Source organism: Sus scrofa, chromosome 14, assembly GCF_054392235.1.
Source record: "Sus scrofa isolate SSC_HxYL_T2T_F1_AM1 chromosome 14, Sscrofa_HxYL_maternal_Yorkshire_Landrace_v2.0, whole genome shotgun sequence".
NCBI classification, from domain to species: domain Eukaryota; kingdom Metazoa; phylum Chordata; class Mammalia; order Artiodactyla; family Suidae; genus Sus; species Sus scrofa.
This window is the reverse complement of record NC_139396.1, coordinates 73,263,336-73,283,324: the sequence shown is the minus strand read 5'-3', so window position 1 is coordinate 73,283,324 and position 19,989 is coordinate 73,263,336. Positions and strand designations below refer to the sequence as shown.

The window sequence follows — 19,989 nt, the reverse complement described above, 5'->3', positions numbered from 1 at the left end:
GAGACTTAAAAATACCCTAGTCAAAAAGGAAACAGATGTACAAAGCTGTTGAGTGCAGGGGGCAGGGCTGCATCACACACGGGTCTTTAAATGATAGGGTGATTGGGCAGACACACATTAGAACTGCTATTTCCATGGTTATCTGCCTCACAGTCAGTGAGTTCTGTGAATTCTACTTACATCAAACGGAGCTGAGCTTGACTGAGCATTCTGACTGCACGGTTCCCTGAAGCAGTCACTGAAAGGAAGAAGGAGACCCATAGCAATGATCCGTGAGCAAAACTTCTCTGCTTCTTCTGGAGGCCCGTTCTCCTGCTGGCTGAACAGCTTCTCCAACAGAGTTCGCCCTGCAGGTGAGACACGGTCATTAGGCAGGAGCATTGGCAGGTCCCCTGACTCAGACTCCCTCAGGAGGGAGGCTGCAAACACAGTCAGGGTTATGCCGTTGCCCAGGCTACTGCGACAGGCAGGCCTGGATACCACTCTGGAAAGGGCAGCTCTGGGTGGGTCTCCCATCCTCCAAAATAACCTCCTTCCCCAAATGGGGAAGGGCCATGTTATGGGACTACACCTTCTTCCACCTGAAGAAGCGCCCAGCCTCCTGGATTTCATTGGAAATCCTCCTTCCACTCTTTGTAAACCCTGCTGATGGCTCTCTGAGGAAGCAGCCAGTAGCCACTATTTGGGCTAAGAAATGTCAGTGTCTGATATTCAGTACTAGGCCTGGTGACAGGGAGGCGAGCACCAACCCAAGGGGAGAGGTTTGGTCAGCAGAAAAAGTCACCCTGTAGAAGAACATGACAGAAACTCAAAATTTTCTCACATGTGCCTCAGAAACATCATTCTAGGGGAGATCTACGCTTCAAGTTTTTATTTCCCTAGAAGAGGCAAGAGGAGGCACTCAGAGAGGAGGACACTGGCTGAGGACTTGGACCCACCTGGTCCCCTGGCTCTCAGTCCTGGCCGTCCCTCAGACTCACCCAAGGAGAGCAAGGTGATAGGGAGGGGACCTGCGTATCTGCATCTCACTGGCCACCCAGAGCCAAGGGCTGTAGATGCTGGCCCTGTCCCATCTTCTGACACTATTCACTCCCTAACTTATTATCCTTTGGAAATTTTTTAACTGGCTTCTGCATTAATCAACTATGGTGGAAGAAATGGGAAGTCTCTTGAGTCCCTACCAAGGCCACCACCTATTGCTCAGTCCTTGCCCTGCTCCTGTCCTCTAGCCAAGTAGCAGGGCCAGTCTTCAAATTCAGATTAATGTAACTTATCCAGAAAAGCTTCCCTTGACCCCCTTCCACACTCTTTTTGCACCCTTCAAAGCTCCTTTGTATAATTAATTAATTATTTGTGCAATTACTTGGTTAATGTCAGCTTCTCTTACTAAAACATAAACTGACATCCAGCACACATCCTGAAAACCTGGCCACTTGCACATAAGAAACATGAAAATATATTTTAGGATTTCTGAACGAATATAATGCTATGATTCTGTGACAGAAACTCGTTGACATCATAGTCAGAACTGGAAATATCAGTCTAGACCTGGGGTCAGCAAACTCTGCCTACAAAGGGTTAAACAGAAAATATTTTAGGCTTTAAGGGCCATGTAAGATCTCTGCTGCACATTCTTTTGTTTTGTTTCAAACAACTTTAAAATTGTAAAAAGCATTCTTAGCTTGGGTCTGTGCAGAGCCAAGCCCAGCTCTATACATAAGTCACACCTAAATTTCAAACATACACATGTTCAGCTCAGTAGGGTAGTATCCATTGCAGTTTTCAAGCATCTTCTTATTTTTTGTTTGTAAAACAAAACTAAATTCAAAGTCTACCTCTGTTATGTAGAATGACAAAGCAGGGCAAAAGAGGCTCTGTTTTCTCCATTCCTGTAGGTTACTAGAGAACATTCACTGGTCTCCAGGACATTTTCTCAGGGGAAAAAAAAGACTTTAGAGAACTTAAGTTTGCCTGCATCCAATTGGACCCACACACCTAGGAAACTACCTCTTCAATTCTCAAGTGATTAATTATCATCACATATCTCCACTTTATACATCTTACAGTAGGTCTGAAAGTAGCCAGAAAATTAATTAGTTCTCTCCAATAATTCCATCTTCATATGACAGAAGAGACAAAGAGTCTTGCGTGTGTGTGTGTGTGTGTGTGTGTGTCCACGAGTGAATAAATGCATATGCGTATATTGAGTCAAAGGTATCAAAAATGGTGCGGGGACAGCATGCAAGAGAGGGAGTCACAGCCCCAGAGCCTCCGCACGCTGGGCAGCAAACCCCAGCCATCCACTGCCACACCCCAACCACAGCTCCCTGGACCCCACCTCCAGCTCTAAGGCCCCCAAGTTCTCCAGACAAGTGGTGAAACCACCCTGGGCTGAGAACCCTCAGCTTCTCTGAGGGGAGGCTCACCTCCTGGCCATCACAATAGCCTGGCTGCCCTGGAGGTTCCCTCTCACAGGCCTCTCAGGGACATTTATGTCAAACCCCATACATCTTAGTGATAGAACGGAACTCCTTTAAAACCATCAACTCCCTTGAAACTCCTGCTGTCCCTCTTCTGCCCCACACTATATCCTTCACCTCCTGATTCACCACCCTGGTTCTCACCTCAACACCTGCTGTCATGGTCACTGACACTCTGGAAGGTAACTCACCCATGTCCTTGAGTCCTGCCTCCCATGCTTCCTCCACCCACCACAGGACCCATTCCACGCAACCCTCGGGAGCTGTACCACCTGTACCTGGCCCACGTCCAAGTTCACTCCACCCACCTCTGCCTCCTTCCCTCTCCCCCAACTCCACACTCACCTACCACCTTTTCCTCCAACACCTGAGCACCTGCCTCTCCCAGGGCTTCTGCCCCCAGATGCCTGCATGACCCACTCACCCTCTCACTTTACTCACCTGTCTCTGCTCAACTGTCACTTCTACCACCCTTTCTCCCATCATTCCCCTTCATCCTTCAGAGCTTGGCCCTTGAATTCAGGTGAGTTCCTGGGCCAACTCCTCCTCCTGAAATGTCAGCTCCATTTTAACTGTTTGTTCACCACTTTTACCCAGAACCTTAAGGAAGGCCTGGCACAGGGCAGTTAATCAATTGATGTTTGATCATAAATGAATCAATATATGTACACCTAATCCCTGACCACCACCCTCTCAGCTCTGGTTCTAGAATCCCCTGTAAAACTCCATCCTCCACATGGACCTTGACTCAGTCACCGTCACAGGATCTGTCACTTCCTCCTCACCAGCTTAAACCCCATGCCCCATCACCACAGCCAAACCCTCCAAACGCCAGCACTCCCATCCCTCTCTCCCTCCCTGGTCAAACCACAGCACATCCCAGCCTGGCCATCCACCCCCTCTGCCTGCACCTGAGGAGCTCAGCACTGCAGAAGACAGGGGCACCCACACTGCCTATTCCTACTTTAAGATCCTGATTACAAACCACAGTTCAGCCTAACAGTGCTTTGTATGCTCAACTGAGCTTCCAGTCTCTCCCTCCTCCTCACTCTTTACAATGAGGAAATCAAAATCTTCACAGATAATTTTTGGAAAAAAATGGAAGAATCCAGGACAAATTGTATATACACAAAACACACATTCCTGCGCCCTCCTCTGCTTTTTCCTCAAGTCGATATGTCTGCTCCAAAGAAAAGCAAAAAGGATCAAAGTCCTTGTTCCATGCATGCAACTTCGCCCTTGAACTATTCCTTCTTGTTCTAAATTATGAACATGCATCCTTCCTTACTGGACATTTCCATAATCACAAATACTGCTTAATCTTTTTTTTTTTTTTTTTTTATCTTTTGTCTTTTCAGGGTCGCACCCATGGCATATGGAGTTCCCCAGGCTAGGGGTCTAATCGGAGCTGTAGCTGCCAGCCTACACCACAGCCACAGGAACACAGGATCCAAGCCTCGTCTGTGACCTATACCACAGCTCATGGCAATGCTGGATCCTTAACCCACTGAGCAAGGCCAGGGATCGAACCTGCAACCTCGTGGTTCCTAGTCAGATTTGTTTCTGCTGTACCACGACAGGAATTCCAATACTGCTTAATTTTTAAAAAAATCTCCCTGAACCCACATCACTCCCTGTCCTCAGCTACTCTCCCACTTCCTGGTTTCCTTTCACATCAAAACTATTAGCTAGATCATCAAAAAGTCTACAAATAACAAATATTAAAGAGGATGTGGAAAAAAGGGAACTTTCATAACTGTTGGTGGGAATGTAAAGTGGTGTAGCCACTATGGAAAACAGTATGGAGGGTCCTCAAAAAACTAAAAATCAATTTCACAATGCAGCAATTCCACTCCTGGATACATATCTCCCAAAAAACGATTTGAAAAAATATATGCACACCAATGTTCCTATCAGCACAAATTATAATAGCCAAAACATGGAAGCAACCTATATGTCCATCAACAGACGAATGGATAAAGAGGATACAGAACACACACACACACACACACACACACACACACACAGAGACATGATGGACTATTACTCTGCCATAAAAAGAATGAAATTCTGCCATTTGCAACAGTGTGGATGGACCTAGAGGGCATTATGCTTAGTGAGATAAGTCAAACGGAGAAAGACAAATATTATATGATATCCCTTACATGTGGAATCTAAAAAGTAATACACATGAATGTATATAAAACAGAAGTAGACTCACAGATATGGAGAACAAACCGGTGGTTGCCAAGGGGGGGAGGGACAAATTGGAGGTAGGGGATTAACATATAAACTACTATACATAAAATAGATGAGCAACAAGTATTTACTGTATAGCAGAGGGAATTATACCCAATTTCTTGTAATAACCTATAAGAGACTATAACCTGCAAAAATACTAAATCACTACGCTGTATACCTGAAACTAACACAATACTGTAAATCAACTATACTTCAACTAGAAAGAAAGCTACTAGCGAGAATACCTATGCCTGCAACCTCTAGCCCCTCCCTCCTGGCTCAGCCTACTCTAATACGACAAGTCTCATTTGATTTCCACCCCGACAAGGCAACAGAAATTGGTAACCAGCAGAATATCAAAACATTTCTGCCTTCATCTTACTCAGTTTCTTAATCCTTCAGAAAAGTCACACTGCTGACTCATTCTTACTCCTTAAAACACTTCCTCCCAGTGCTAATGTTAACATGCCAAAGGGAAAAAACACCCAATTGTCTGGAATTACATTGTAGTGGTTATCTTTGTTTTCAAAACTTGGGTGATTTTTTCCCCCTACTTCTCTGCAATGTTTTCCAAATTTTCTATTGTGAGTATACTTTATTTCTATAATTAAAAAAAAACATGAAAAATTAAAAAAAAAAAAAAAACTTCCTCTCACCACCTGATGCCACCCTTTACTTTGCCTTCCTTACCAGCCATGGTCTCTGGAGGCCCATTTTCTGGCCTCCCTACTCAGTGTGTTAATGTCTGTGGCTTCCGGGCCCAAACTAGGCTTTCTCCTATAGTCTCACCCAGTCTACACACACTCCTCTCAAAACTGCAGACCTTCGTGACTGCATCAGCCAGCAGAGTACAGCAGAAGTGGCACCGCCCTCAGAATGCGTGAGGATCCTAAATCCTAAAGACTATCCAAGTAACAGACAACCTAGGGGAGAAGATGAGAATTAAAAGAGCCATCAAACTAGCTGCGAGATTTTTTTCCTTCAGTATTCCTCAACCTGGACTTAGGGAAGCACAAAGCTCAGAAGAATCAGCATTGACTGGGAAAATTTTAAAGGGCAATTTGGCAAGGTGGCAATAATCTTAAAAAAATTCGCCCCTGGACTCAAAAGATCAACTTCGGAAACAGTCCCTGAAAAATAAGTGGACTATTATTAGTGAAAAAAGAAAGAAAGAAACTAAAATGTCTAACAATACAGAGATTTGTTTTAAAAGATAGCTTTATATAGGAGTTCCCATCATGGCACAGCGGAAATGAATCCGACTAGGAACCATGAGGTTGGGGGTTTGATCACTGGCCTCGCTCAGCAGGTTAAGGATCCAGCGTTGCCGTGAGCTGTGGTGTAGGTCGCGGACACAGCTTGGATCTGGTGTTGCTATGGCTGTGGTGAAGGCTGGCAGCTATAGCTCCAATTAGACCCCTAGCCTGGGAACCTCCATATATGCAGCAGGTGCAACCCTAAAAAGACAAAAAAAGACCAAAAAAAAAAAAAAAAAAGATAAGCTTTATATAGATGCTGACTTACTACACAGCCATCAAAAGTCATGTTATAAGAGAATAATCTTTCAGTTAATTTAAACACACATATATAAAAAAGAATAAGAAAAATAAAACTCAACACATAACTGGAGGATAATAGTGCACCAACCGTCACTGGTAACAGAATTAATGGGAACTAAATAAAGCGTTTAACCTGCCTTTCCAATATGAACTGTATTTTGGGGTAATAAAACATACCTAGTGATTAAAGAAAAATTTTCAGTACAGAAAAATTCCAGGATTCCAGTCATGGCTCAGCAGAAACGAATCTGACTAGCATCCATGAAGACGCAGGTTTGATCCCTGGCACCACTCAGGGGGTTAAGGATCCAGCGTTGCCATGAGCTGTAGTGTAGGTCACAGACACGGCTTGGATCCTGTATTGCTGTGGCTGTGGCGTAGGCCAGCGACTACAGTTCCACTTCAACCCCTAGCCTGGAAACTCCATATGCCGTGGATGCAGCCCTAAAAAGACAAAAAGAAAAAAAAAAAAATTCCAGCCAAAAAGTGCAAAGAAATGACAAAATTAGAATCACAATCCCTAACGGTTCACTTAATCCATACATGGAAAACTCATTAGAAAAAGGCCAGTTGAAAAATTTGCAAAGTAGAATGAGATCCTGCTGCAAAGCACTGGGAACTCTATCTAGTCACTTCTGATGGAACATGATAATGTGAGAAAAAGAATGTATACATATATGTGTGACTGGGCCACCTTGCTGTATAGTAGAAAACTGACAGAACACTGTAAACCAGCTATGATGGAAAAAATAAAAATCATTTAAAAAAAAAATTTGCAGGAGTTCCCGTCGTAGCACAGTGGTTAACGAATCTGACTAGGAACCATGAGGTTGCGGGTTCGATCCCTGGATCCCTGGTCTTGCTCAGTGGGTTAAGGATTCGGCATTGCCATGAGTTGTGGTGTAGGTCGCAGACGCGGCTCAGATCCTGCGTTGCTGTGGCTCTGGCATAGGCTGGTGGCTACAGCTCCCGTTAGACCCCTAGCCTGGGAATCTCCATATGCTGCAGGAGCGGCCCTAGAAAAGGCAAAAAGACAAAATAAATAAATAAAAATAAAAATAAAAAAATTTGTAAAGAAGAGATCAAACTGTCATCCCCAAACCCACAAGTCATTCAGAGTCAACATAACTGAGACAGGCAAACGTGGTGAGCCCTTTGATATAAGGGACTGTAAAGTCCACAGCAGTGCTGCCCATCAGGCTCTCATGCTGTCCCTCCCGGAAAAAGATAGAGGAGAGCTGAGCATAGGTCACATGGTATCAGCTTGGACCTATTATCATCCAAGGTATCAGAGAGCTCTGTGAATGCTCTAATTAACTAAACAATAAATTGTCTCTGCACCCAGTGTAATAATGACTTTGTGGTATCTTGAAAAGTACATTTTTGAGATTCATACTGAAGTATTCAAGATTAAAATAACATGACGCCTGTGATTTATCTCAAATTAGTCCATAAAACAAAAGTGGAGAGGGATGGAGGTCAATGAAGCTATTATAGTATTGATAATGCTGGTAATTACTAAAGCTGGGTGATGGGTACATGGGCCTTTATCATACCTCTGCCTTTAGATATGATCAAATTCTACAGCAAATATTTTCAATCATGCTATTTAAAAGGTCTGATAACATAGAAAAATGTGTCACAAATATTATGTGAAATAATGAAGATTACACAGCTAAAAAACTATGCTCCTGATTCTCGAAAAATAGTAGACAATCTTTGCTTGTTAAAGAGTCAGATCATTGTGGCAGGAATATGAAAAGTTTTTATTTATTTATTTATTTTAGGACCTGCACACTATCTCAACAGGACTGAACTCCCTTTTGGACCAAGGGATGTAATTTGACCAGAGCAGGGGGAATAGAGACATTCCCTTCTGCTTTTCTTCTTGCAGTTGACGGCTGGGGATTTAACCAGGACACACTGGCACCATCAAACACCTGAGGCCTTGCATCCAAACTGGAGAGAGCAGGCTGACCTAAAGCTTCTGATGCCAACCTTTCTTCTTCACTGTACAAACCAGCTGGCTGTGACCAGGAAACACAGCCCCCCAGGTTCCCTCTGGTAACCCCTTCCCCACCCCACCACCTACCTAACACTGACACACAGTTGGGGTGCCCCCTAACTCCTGGTCCCTTTACTCTGCTTCTTAGTCAAAGCACCTGTTTCTAGACTGGACATGTTGGTCACACCAAAAAATGAAAATAATTGGACCTAGAATATAGATAAGCACAACTCTTCTAAGTGCTCAGCTATTTAAAGCTTCATTTTGCTTCTTATTTTGATTCACTACTTAATCAACAATATTTACTGAGCTCTTACTATGTACAAAGCAGCTCTAAATCAATTTGCCAAAACCCTACTTGCTGAATGAACAATTCACAAAAAACTGCTGATGAATAAGGCAGGAGCTAGTGGGATGTTGCCTGGGGCAGGGACCTCAGGGGCACACACAGTGGTGTAATGATGGGTCAGGGCAATACAAATGCAATCACAAGGAAAGCCAGCAGCTGGGAGCCACAGTAACACTAAAACTTGGGGAAAATCTTGAAGACCAACGAAGTCATTCTCTACTTCACAGACTGATATAAATTCCCCAGGCAGCTAAGAAGCAGCTTCTGGTGAATCTATGACCCTCTAAGTCTATGGGCAGGAGAGCAGCATTTCTCCCTTTCCTGTCCCTCCCTCCAACCAACCAAAGATCCAGAGGAAGAGGCAGACTTCCTCTATAAATGACAGCCTCTAGCTGTCATTTTACACATTAGGAAATGCAGGCCCAGGACAGTTAGCTTGCACTCTCTTTATTCAGAAAAGCTCATCTCACTTATCATACACAATATACATCTAAGGAATGGCCTGAAAAAATCCAAGGGAGTTATTTTTCATAGAAGAGCGTTCCTTATTTTCTGCCCATTCCTTTCCAATGTAAAGGTATGGAATCCATCACAAGACTTCATGAGATGATCCCAGCAAAGCAGCATGGTGCAGGCAACCACAAGCTCAGGCTACAGAGGTCTGAGGCATCGGTGCCATCCAACTGCTGCCAGTGCTCCATTAAGGGCCTTGGACAACTCACTCAACCTCTCTGAGGCCTCTGTTCCTCACCCATAACTGGAACGAATCATCCTCATTACCCCATGACAGTTCCAATAATTAAGTGAAATAATTTCTGTAATAGGCTCAGACACAGTACCCAGTAAATGTTATCTATAACTATTTTTTTTAAATTGTATTACAGTTGATTTGCATTGTCCTGTCAATTTCTGTTGTACAACAAAGTGATCTAGTCATACATCTATACACACTCTCTCTCATATTATTGTTAGGTTTGTCCCAGGAAAAACAAGACTTAGCTCTAGGCTTTGGCCTAGCTCCTGGAGAGACATGACTAAGACATGACTAAGTCTTCCCCGAAATCATGTGACCCAGTCTTAAAGACTAACTTACTATCCAGGAGAATGTCTAAACTTCTATTCATATCCTACTAACAATTCTCCCAAACTGATTGGTCTGTTCCTTTTCACCCTATTTACATAAGAAATGGCCAATCAAATTCTGCCCAGAAACCCCCTTTCTTGGCACTCACATATAACCTCCCTCCTCAAATGACTGGCTGCTGACCTCCTGTTGTGAGTAAGCCCGGCAGTATACCCCGCTAATAAAGTCTTTTATGCCTTAACTCGGCTCTCGTCCTTTCAACCAACCTTACAATTATTTTTCATCATGTTCCATCACAAGTGATTGGACATAGTTTTCTGGGCTATACAGCAGGACCTCATCGTCTATTCATTCTAAATGTAACAGTTTGCATCTATTAACCCCGAATGCCCCGTCCATCACACTCCCTCCCTCTCCCCCTTGGCCTATTAACTGCTATTCATCAAGATACAGCTCACGGGCTCTATGCTTGGATAAATAAAAGTTTTGGCTCAATTTAATGGAAGGAAGCCATAAGTAACTAATGGAATCATAAGAATGTATTGATAATCTAAAAGCATAAGAAAAAATATAATCATAGATTAAAATACCTCATCCACCAAGGTTTTTTTTTAACCTTCAGTGTATTTTAATTATATCAACAAGGTAATGTTCATAATTCTGCTTGCTTAAAAGCTTAAAAAGCAAAAAAAAAAAAAAAAGCTTAAAAAGGCTTTCATTGTTTGCTTTACTGTATTATTAAATTCATGCTAAAAATAGGAGTTCCCATTGTGTCCGGCAGTGTCTCCACAGTGCTGGGACATAGGTTCAATCCCTGGCCCAGCACAGTGAGTTAAGGATCTGGAGGAACTACAGTCCAGATCTGATCCCTGGCCCAGGAACTCCATATGCTGCAGGGCAGCCAAAAAAGAAAAAATAATAACATTAACATTCACCCAGGCCTAGTGAGTTAAGGATTCAGCATTGTCACTGCTGTGGTGCTGATTTGATCCCTGGCCTGGGAACTTCTGCATGCCTCGGGCATGGCCAAAAAAAATTCATCCAATGACAATAAAGGAACTCACTGATCATTAATGTGCTCCACTTATTTCTGCATTAATCCTCCTCCCTCCTCCCACATGTACTTACACACTTAAGAACACTAGCACATGAAACCACTTTGTGGCCAGACACTACAGTTGTCCCACAGTACCTGTGAGGGGTTGGTTCCAGGAGGACCTCAATACCAAAACCTGCAGATGCTCAAGTCCTTTATATTAAATGGCCTAGTATTTGCATATGACCTACACACATCCTCCCTTTAAATCACCTGTAGATTACTTATAATACCTAATACACTGTAAACACTAGGTAAACAGTTACCTTGTCTAGCAATTTCGTTTTGCTTTTTGGAACTTTCTATAAGTTTTTTTAAAGAAATATTTTCAACCTGCAGTTGGTTGAAATGGTAGATGCTAAGAAGTCACAGATACAAAGAGCTGACCGTATCTATAAACATTTATCTTACATGGCTAAGCAAATATCACTGGACTAGATAAACAAGAAACAACAGCCAGGGGACAGTCCTAAAGGACTATTTAGCATCACAAACTTCTCACACAATGAAATAAAATCACCAGTCTGTGTACTGGTGTTCTGGTGGGTGAGTGAACAGTTTGACACTATAAAAAGTGGAAAATCTTTCATTTGGATAAACTATACAATGTAAAAGGCATATTCACATATGCTGTCAACTTTGCAAAGCAGAGCAAGGATTTATCATCACAATGTCAAAGAAACTAAGTAAGGAATGAAAAGGTTCTAAAATCTGCTGAATGTCATAAGACCAGGAAGTGGCAGTGCCAAAACTAGACCCGTACTCTGCTCTCCTAATTTTTATTCCAGGCATCTTCCACCTCTATGTGGGCCAGCCACTCTGGGAAAGGCTTCTGACCAACATTCTGTACTAAGATACAAAAGACAGAGACCACGAGATCTGTGCCCTGCCAGGGCTCACAATCTAGTCACAATGACCAAGGCTCAAGAAGAAATACTTTAGAGGAGTTCACATTGTGGCTCAGCGGGTTACAAACCCAACTAGTATCCATGAGGATGCAGGTTTGATCCCTGGCCTTGTTCAGTGGGTTACAGATCAAGCATTGCCATGAGCTGTGCCACAGGTCACAGGCCTGACTCGGATCTGGTGCTGCTGTGGCTGTGGCGTAGGCCAGCAGCTGCAGCTCCGATTCCACCTCTAGCTGGTTGGGAGAGAGGATACTGCAAAGACAAGATATATCCAAGCACTTAGGAGTCTATCACTTGCCAAAGTCACAGGGCCACTAAGGATATCACTACGAGGAGGCCATGCTCCTGTCCTTAACTAATAATATAGTAGGACAACGCAGGCAGGAGACTTTTGTAGAAGACATGCAGAGAACAGGCTCCTAATTCATGATAACAGCACAGGGAGAGACTCTGGCTCTTTCCTCATCTGCCAGACGAGACAGTGGTGTCCAAACAGGAAGAGAAACAAGACTTTTTTTCCGTCTAGCCTTGCTGATGCATGTAACTTTTGTTTTTATTGTTCCCAAATACTAACAACTTTTTGTTGTTATTAGGATTAAATTACTCAATGACAATCGACCACCTAGTTTTCAATATTTCAGAGCCATAAGAAACCTTAGAGATTATTGGTTTAGCCTTTTAATTTTGCCTGTAGAGAAATCAAGGCCCAAATATTTGACTAACACATCCCAGGTTATATACAGGGGAAGACTCAGTATGAGTTTTGTGTTATTTTATGTCCCATAATATCATTAATTTATAATCATCTATTTTTAATTTCTATTTTAACAGCCTAGAAACTTATAATGGATATTTTTTCTTTTGTATATTTTTTAACGGCCGACAAGAACAATATAATTGCTATATTTTGAAAGGTACTGACATAAGTTTTTGTTTCTACAGGGTACATATCTTATAACAATGGGAATTAAACAGAAGTCTCTTATGTTAAAAATTTTCTGATTTTATAGCTCAGTCATATCGATCTATAATAAATATGGTAAGTATTTATTCTTATAATAAATCCTATATTGTCTATCAATTGAAATATTATAAGGAAATGAGACTGTGAACCAGCAAATCCAGTTAGACTTAACAATAAGTGCTTCAGTTTATGATGTGGTAAAGAGAGGGAGACCACGTATTATGCATCATCATAGACTGATGACCTGTGCTGAATAAATAAGAAAAATCAGACAAGGCCAATTACAATCAAATGGATATTAACATGTCTAGTGTCAGAACCAAAATGCTGCAGAGTCACTTTGCTGTACAACAGAAATTAACACAACACTGTACATCAACTATACTTTAATACAATTTTTTCTTAAATACTACAAATTTTACAGTAAGAGAATGGCTCTTAACAGTATAAACATCTAGAACTTTCACAAGAAAAGAAGACCAGAGTGTGGTCAAATGGCTGGACAAGCCACAGGAGGTGCAGGGACCCAACTGGTCCCCACCTACAGAGATGACACCCAGAGGCTCAGTGCAAGAGGGAACTTCCCTGCTCCCCAAGACTCAGAACCTATGGAGCATACAGCCACTGCTGGTCTAGACACCCCTACAGGAAGACTCCCAACCTTGGGCTCAAAATTCCACCTCATGAAGTTAAACTTTATTAAAAGATTGGGTACAGGTATGTTGGTTTTCTATCTGTATCCTTAATAGTAAGTACCTACGATGTGTCTTCATAATTGTTTGGAAGAAGGTGACTGCTCTGCATGGTGAACTAGGACTCCTTTTTTTTACCTGACACTGAGAATATGGAAAACAGTAGCAAAAAATGTGCTCAAGGGAGTTCCCTGGTGGTCTAGCGGTTGGGATTCAGCACTTGCACTGCTGCAGCCCAGTTCAATTCCTGGTCTGGGAACTGAGGTCCCACATCAAGTCACCACATGAAATCGCTTAAAAAAAAAAAAGGAAAGAAGAAAGTGCTCAAAAGCAACTGCAATAAAACAAATAAAACAGCACACAAAGAGAGCACTCAAATAGTGACTTGGGACACACAGCTCTGACTATTCTCTACATGGTCTACTAAAATTTATATCATATTAAAGTTCTGTTCTGGCATCCATCAAGGCTTTTTCAAGAGGAGGACAAAAGAAAAAGAAACTATGCAACTTCAATGATCAAGGACTGGAATATGACAGGAACAAGCCAAGATACTTAATCTAATGAATCTAATAAAATCACCCAAGGAATATCATAGAACATACATGACAGTGACAACCAACCCCTTTTCAGGACTATGTTAGATTATGGATTTCTCCGGTAATTTCTTAAAAGATCCTGAAATAAACCAAAGTTCAAAGGAAAAAAATTACAGAAATCTCAAAAGGAAAATACTTTAAAAAACTTAATTTCAGGAAGTTACCATTGCGGCTCAGTGGTAACAAACCTGATTAGTATCCATGAGGATGCAGGTTAGATCCTTGGGCTTGCTCAGTTACTTAAGGACCCAGTGTGGCCATGAGCTGTGGTGTAGGTCACAGACGCAGCTTGAATCTGGCATTACTGTGGCTGTGGAGTAGGCTGGCAGCTGCGCTCTGATTCGACCCCTAGGTGTGGGAATTTCCAAATGCTATGTGTGTGGCCCTAAAACAAACAAACAAACAAACAAACAAAACCCTTAAATTTCAATTATATGTTAAGTCCATAAAAGTGAGTCTATTAAATGGTAGCTTTAAAATTCCTCTGGCTGAAGAGTTTACATATTTAAAGCAGTCTCAAATAAAAGGAACAAGACACGCAGGCCATTGCTGCTCCTCTGAACTTTCTGAAGTCAAACATGACTGACTCTTCTAGTTGGAAGGAAAGTCAGAGATCAAGTTCAGCCTCTCCAGGGTTGTGGCCACACCAGTAGATCATCACCCAGTCTCTGAATGGTGCAATTACTCCTCCTAATATCAGCCATTCCAAGGTAGACACTCTGAGGGACACCTCCCTGACAGTGAATCACATAAAATGTTGGCAAATCTAGTTCCGCTGTCCTGAACACATTCATTCTTCAGCTTCAACATATATCTCAAGCTTAAAAGTTGTCCTGGGGCCCAATGGCGAGCCACAGAATGATTCTGAGAACATTAAGAATTCTTCTGGGGGAGTTCCCGTCATGGCGCAGTGGTTAACGAATCCGACTAGGAACCATGAGGTTGTGGGTTCGGTCCCTGCCCTTGCTCAGTGGGTTAACAATCCGGCGTTGCCATGAGCTGTGGTGTAGGTCACAGATGCGGCTCGGATCCTGCGTTGCTGTGGCTCTGGCGTAGGCCGGTGGCTACAGCTCCGATTCGACCCCTAGCCTGGGAACCTCCATATGCCGCAGGAGTGGCCCAAGAAATAGCAACAACAACAACAAAAAAGACAAAAGACAAAAAAAAGACAAAATAAATAAATAAATAAATAAAAATAAAAATAAGAATTCTTCTGGGGAGTTCCTGTCGTGGCTCAGTGGTTAACGAATCCAACTAGGAACCATGAGGTTTTGAGTTCGATCCCTGGCCTCACTCAATGGGTTAAGGATCCGGTGTTGCAGCAAGCTGCAGGGTAGGTCACAGATGAGGCTTGGATCCCAAGTTGCTGTGGCTGTGGCGTGGGCCAGCAGATGCAGCTCCAATTAGACCCCTAGGCTGGGAACCTCCATATGCCACGGGAGAGGCCCTAGAAAAAGGCAAAAAGACAAAAAAAAAAAAAAAAAAAAAAAATTCTTCTGGAAGGGAGGTGATGAGGGTTTTTGTTTTGTTTTAATTCTGAAGGTATATGTTCACAGGACTTAGCGACTGGCTGACTATGAGGAGGAAATGCGAGGAATGTGTTAAGTTGCACACATTCTAGACTTCCAGCTTAAGAGACCTGAGTAAAGAGCTGTGCAGATGCCGTTACCACTACCAGGCAGGCAATGAACAAGGATAGGCTTGGAGAAGAGAGAAGTTCAGTCCAGATCTCCTCCCACATTCATATCAATATTTTCTTAATGCAATAGGAAATTCGCATTTGGAATTCATGGAGAGATCTGAGCCAGAAATTTGAACCTGCAGTCATCAACATGCAGGGAAAGGTATTCCTAAAGATGGATGATAAGACAAAGGAAGCCTGGGGGAAGCAACATTTACTGAGCAAGGCTCAGGTGGAAGAAGACCAGAAGAAGACAGCAAAAGACAGCCTGAAAGGCAGAAAGCACACCAGGGAGAAGCATGTCCTAGAAACCAAGGAATATGTTATTTTGTTTGGGTAAAAAACATACAGTTATTTAAATGATGCTTTGGAAGTTTTTTTGTTTTTTTTCTTTCTTGCTTTTTAGGGCTACACCTGCGGCATATGGAGGTTCCCAGGCTAGGGGTCCAATCAGAGCTACAATTGCCAGCCTACACCACAGCTACAGCAACGCGGGATCTGAGCCATGTCTACAAACTACACCACAGCTCACGGCAATGCTGGATCCCCTTCCCACTGAGTGAAGCCAGGGATTGGACCCGCAACCTCATGGTTCCTAATGCGATTCATTTCCACTGTGCCACAAAGGGAACTCCTGGAAGTATTTTAAATAGAGATTTTTTTTATCAATGTTGAGCGTAAAACACAACCTACTAAATTAAAATATTAAAAATATTTCTGGATTTCAGGATTCATATGAACTTGAAGAGCAGATTCATAAAAATTCCCCCAAAGAGCACATATTCACAAAAACTGATCACATGTAAGGCCAAAAAAAAAAAAAAAAAGCTATACTAATTTCAAAAGAATCTACACAATGTTCTATGTTCTATGATTGTTTCAATTATTCTTCTATAAAGAAGTGAAAGGACTGACTTTAAAACCCCATGACTATTGTGATATTGTGATTTATAATAAGAAATACAAATTTGACTTTGCCCAATTTCTGGCACAGTGCTCCTAAAATCCTTGGAATTTCCTAAGTTACTGGAGCAAAAAAATATCTTGACATTCATCACAGACCCCTTTCAACTACACCTGAGTTTATGTCAATGTGGTGATTTTTGGAAGCACCTAAGGATGGGGCTGGTTGTCAGGGGAACCAACCAAGTTATTAGAGAGTTGGAACTTTCAGTCACACCCCTGCCCTCCATAGAGAGGGGTGAAGCAGAGCTGGTGAACTCAATCACCAATGGCCAATGATTTAATCAATCAAAGCCTGTGTAACAGAGCCTCCATAAAAACCCAGAGGTCAGGGTTCAAAGAGCTCCCGGGTCAGTGAACACGTGGAGATTCAGGGAGAGTGGCACAAGGAGCTTGGTGCGCTTTCCTCATACTTGCCTTATGTATCTCTTCTACCTAACAGCGCCTGAATTATATCCTTTTATAATGAACTGGTAATCTGGTGAGTGAAAAGTTTCTTTGAGTTCTATGAGCTACGCTAGAGAATTAATTAAACACAACGAGGAGGCTGTTGGACCCTATAAGCTGTTCAGTAAGAAGCCCTGGTGACAACCTGAACTTGTGATTGGCATCTGAAGGGCAGGCAGTCTTGTGGAGCTGAGCTCTTAACCTATGGGACCCGACACTACCTCCAGGCAGACTGTCAGGCTGAGTTGAATCACAGGACACTCAGCTGGTATCACAGACAACTGCCTGGGGGTACAGGGAAAAAATCCACACATCTGAGTTAGTGTTAGAATCTCAACTATAAACCACAGATATTACTAACTAACCTTTAGGTTTTATTTTTTTTTTTTTTAGGGCTGCACCCGTGGCATATGGAGGTTCCCAGGCTAGGGGTCGAATCGGAGCTGTAGCCTCAGCCCACACCAGTCACAGCAATGTGGGATCCAAGCTGCATCTGCAACCTACACCACAGCTCACGGCAACGCCGGATCCTTCACCCACTGAGCAAGGCCAGGGATCGAACCCACAACCCCGTGGTTCCTAGTCAGATTCATTTCCACTGCACCACAATGGAACTCCTGGTTTAAAAAATATTCATAAGGGAGTTCCCGTCGTGGCGCAGTGGTTAACGAATCCGACTAGGAACCATGAGGTTGCGGGTTCGGTCCCTGCCCTTGCTCAGTGGGTCAAGGTTCCGGCGTTGCCGTGAGCTGTGGTGTAGGTCACAGATGCGGCTCGGATCCTGCGTTGCTGTGGCTCTGGCGTAGGCTGGCAGCTACAGCTCCGATTCGACCCCTAGCCCGGGAACCTCCATATGCCGCAGGAGCGGCCCAAGAAATGGCAAAAAGACAAAAAAAAAAAAAAAAAAAATTCATAGGGAAGATTCAATAATACTTACAACTGAAAGACACCAAAAACAATTCTTTACCCCCAAAATAACTAGAAAAAATACAAAAGTAAAATACCACTCCCATTAGCAATAAGACATATGAAGCACCAAGAAACCAGCTCAGCAAAGAAAACACAAACCTTCAGTACAGAAGTCTAAAGCTCTACTAAGTGGACATAGAAGATGACCTAAATAAATAAAGAGGTCTTTCACAGTCTTGCATGATATTATTAAAATGACAATAGTCCTCAACATAATCCACAAATTTAATAAATTGAATACCTTCAAGACTTTTAAGAAACACAACTGCTTAAATTTATATAGAAGACTACAGGGTCTATCAATGGACAAGCCCTATGTTCAAACTTTGAAAAGGGGGACACTTCTCTTCCACATAATGAGACATATTGCAAAGCATATTTATGAAAGCTGTTTGTTATCTACTGAAGACAGAAAAATACATGAAAGGAAAAAAACAGACCCTGAGAAATGGACCTATCCATATATAGGAGTGATATAAAGTGGTATTAAGTTAAAAAATCAATGAGGTAAATGATTTTAGGAGATGATTCTGAAAACACTGCCTTGCCATGTGGACAGAAATAAAACTGAATCCCTACGCACACCACACACTCAAGAGGAATAAAGATTTAAATATAAATGGTGAAACAGTAACACTGATAGAAGGCTGTGGAGGACAGGATGTTTGTGACCTAGGCATAAAGAAAAATTTCTTAAATGAGAAGAAAATAGCACAAACTACAGATGAAAAATAAATCTGACTATATCAAAATTAAGTATTTTGATCAATAAGGGACACGTCAAATTTAAAAAAGGGATGAAATACCAGGGGAAGATATTTCTAATATTTAAAATTCATTCTATATGATAAGATTTCAACAATTACACAAAATTGAATCCACTTTAACGAGTTTAAATAACAAGAGACTTTACTGTAGGGTATTCCTAGTCTTACAGAATCTTGGGCTGAAGAAAAAGAAGGGACCACTCACTGAGCCATGACTGAGAACCAGGCCACCAGAGAAATGGCTGCCTCTTCTCTGATCCAAGGTCCTGGGCCCCGAGAGCACACTTTCCACTGCTAGGTCAGGAGGTCCCACAGGTGGGCTACCTCTGCTGCCAGCCCACAACCATGCTGTGTCCCCTGCCTACTGCACTAGGTCCTCCAGGAACTAGTGCCTGGACACCATGTCTCTGCTAACACTGCCCGCTCAGCTAGGCTTTGAGAGCAAATAGCAGAGGTCAATCCTGGGCCTTGCTTAGGTCTTCCAGTCATGGCACAAAGTCACAAACCTAAGCCACATCTGAAACTGCAAGGGACTTTTGAGAAACATCCCTTTTACATTAGCTTCTCATGTAAGGAAAGACAAACAGAAGGAGGTTTACTAACACTCCATCACATCCGCAACACTGGGAACAGACTTCTATCAGGAATATGCAGACAACCCTGTGAGTAAACAAGAAAAATCAAGAAACCCTACAGAAAAGATAAAAAGATATGAACAGGCAATTCACAGAAGGGTAATCTCAAGTGACTAAATACACACAAAGTTCTTCTCAAAGGTATTAGCCATCAGGAAAATACAAAATAAAAAGTAAAAGAATGACACACCATTTTTTCTCACTGGATGGGTAAAAATTAAAAATTAGATAAATGCTGATTTTCTGTGCTTCATGGAGCACACAAACTGGGGAAAACATTTTAAAAATCTAAATGGCAGTACCCAGACACACTGAGTAAATCTTTTTTTTTCTTTTTTTTTTTTTAATAAGTGGAAGTTCCTGGGCCAGGGATCAAACCCAAACCATAGCAGTGACAATACTGGATGCCCAACCTAATGCACCACCAGGGAATTCCAGTAAATCTTCATGTTTTTACCTGCAATCTTACTCCTGAATATATATCCCAGAGCAATTCTCACATAGGACTCACATACAAATATTCAGAGCGCTGTCCATGGTGACATCTAGA

The 19,989-nt window shown here is 42.3% G+C and overlaps 1 protein-coding gene across 5 annotated transcripts in view; it reads right to left on the bottom strand.

Annotated features, from left to right (window-relative positions):
- FMN2 (formin 2) overlaps positions 1-19,989 on the bottom strand; it is a 305,517-nt gene that overhangs the window by 261,628 nt on the left and 23,900 nt on the right. For all 5 annotated transcript variants that reach the window (XR_014827783.1, XM_021081836.2, XM_084996812.1 and 2 more), the window contains one exon: positions 181-347. Coding sequence is in view for 4 of the 5 variants with exons in the window: in XM_021081836.2 (XP_020937495.2) it covers positions 181-347 (167 nt within the window). In the remaining variant the exon portion in view is untranslated. The remainder of the gene's footprint in view (positions 1-180; positions 348-19,989) is intronic.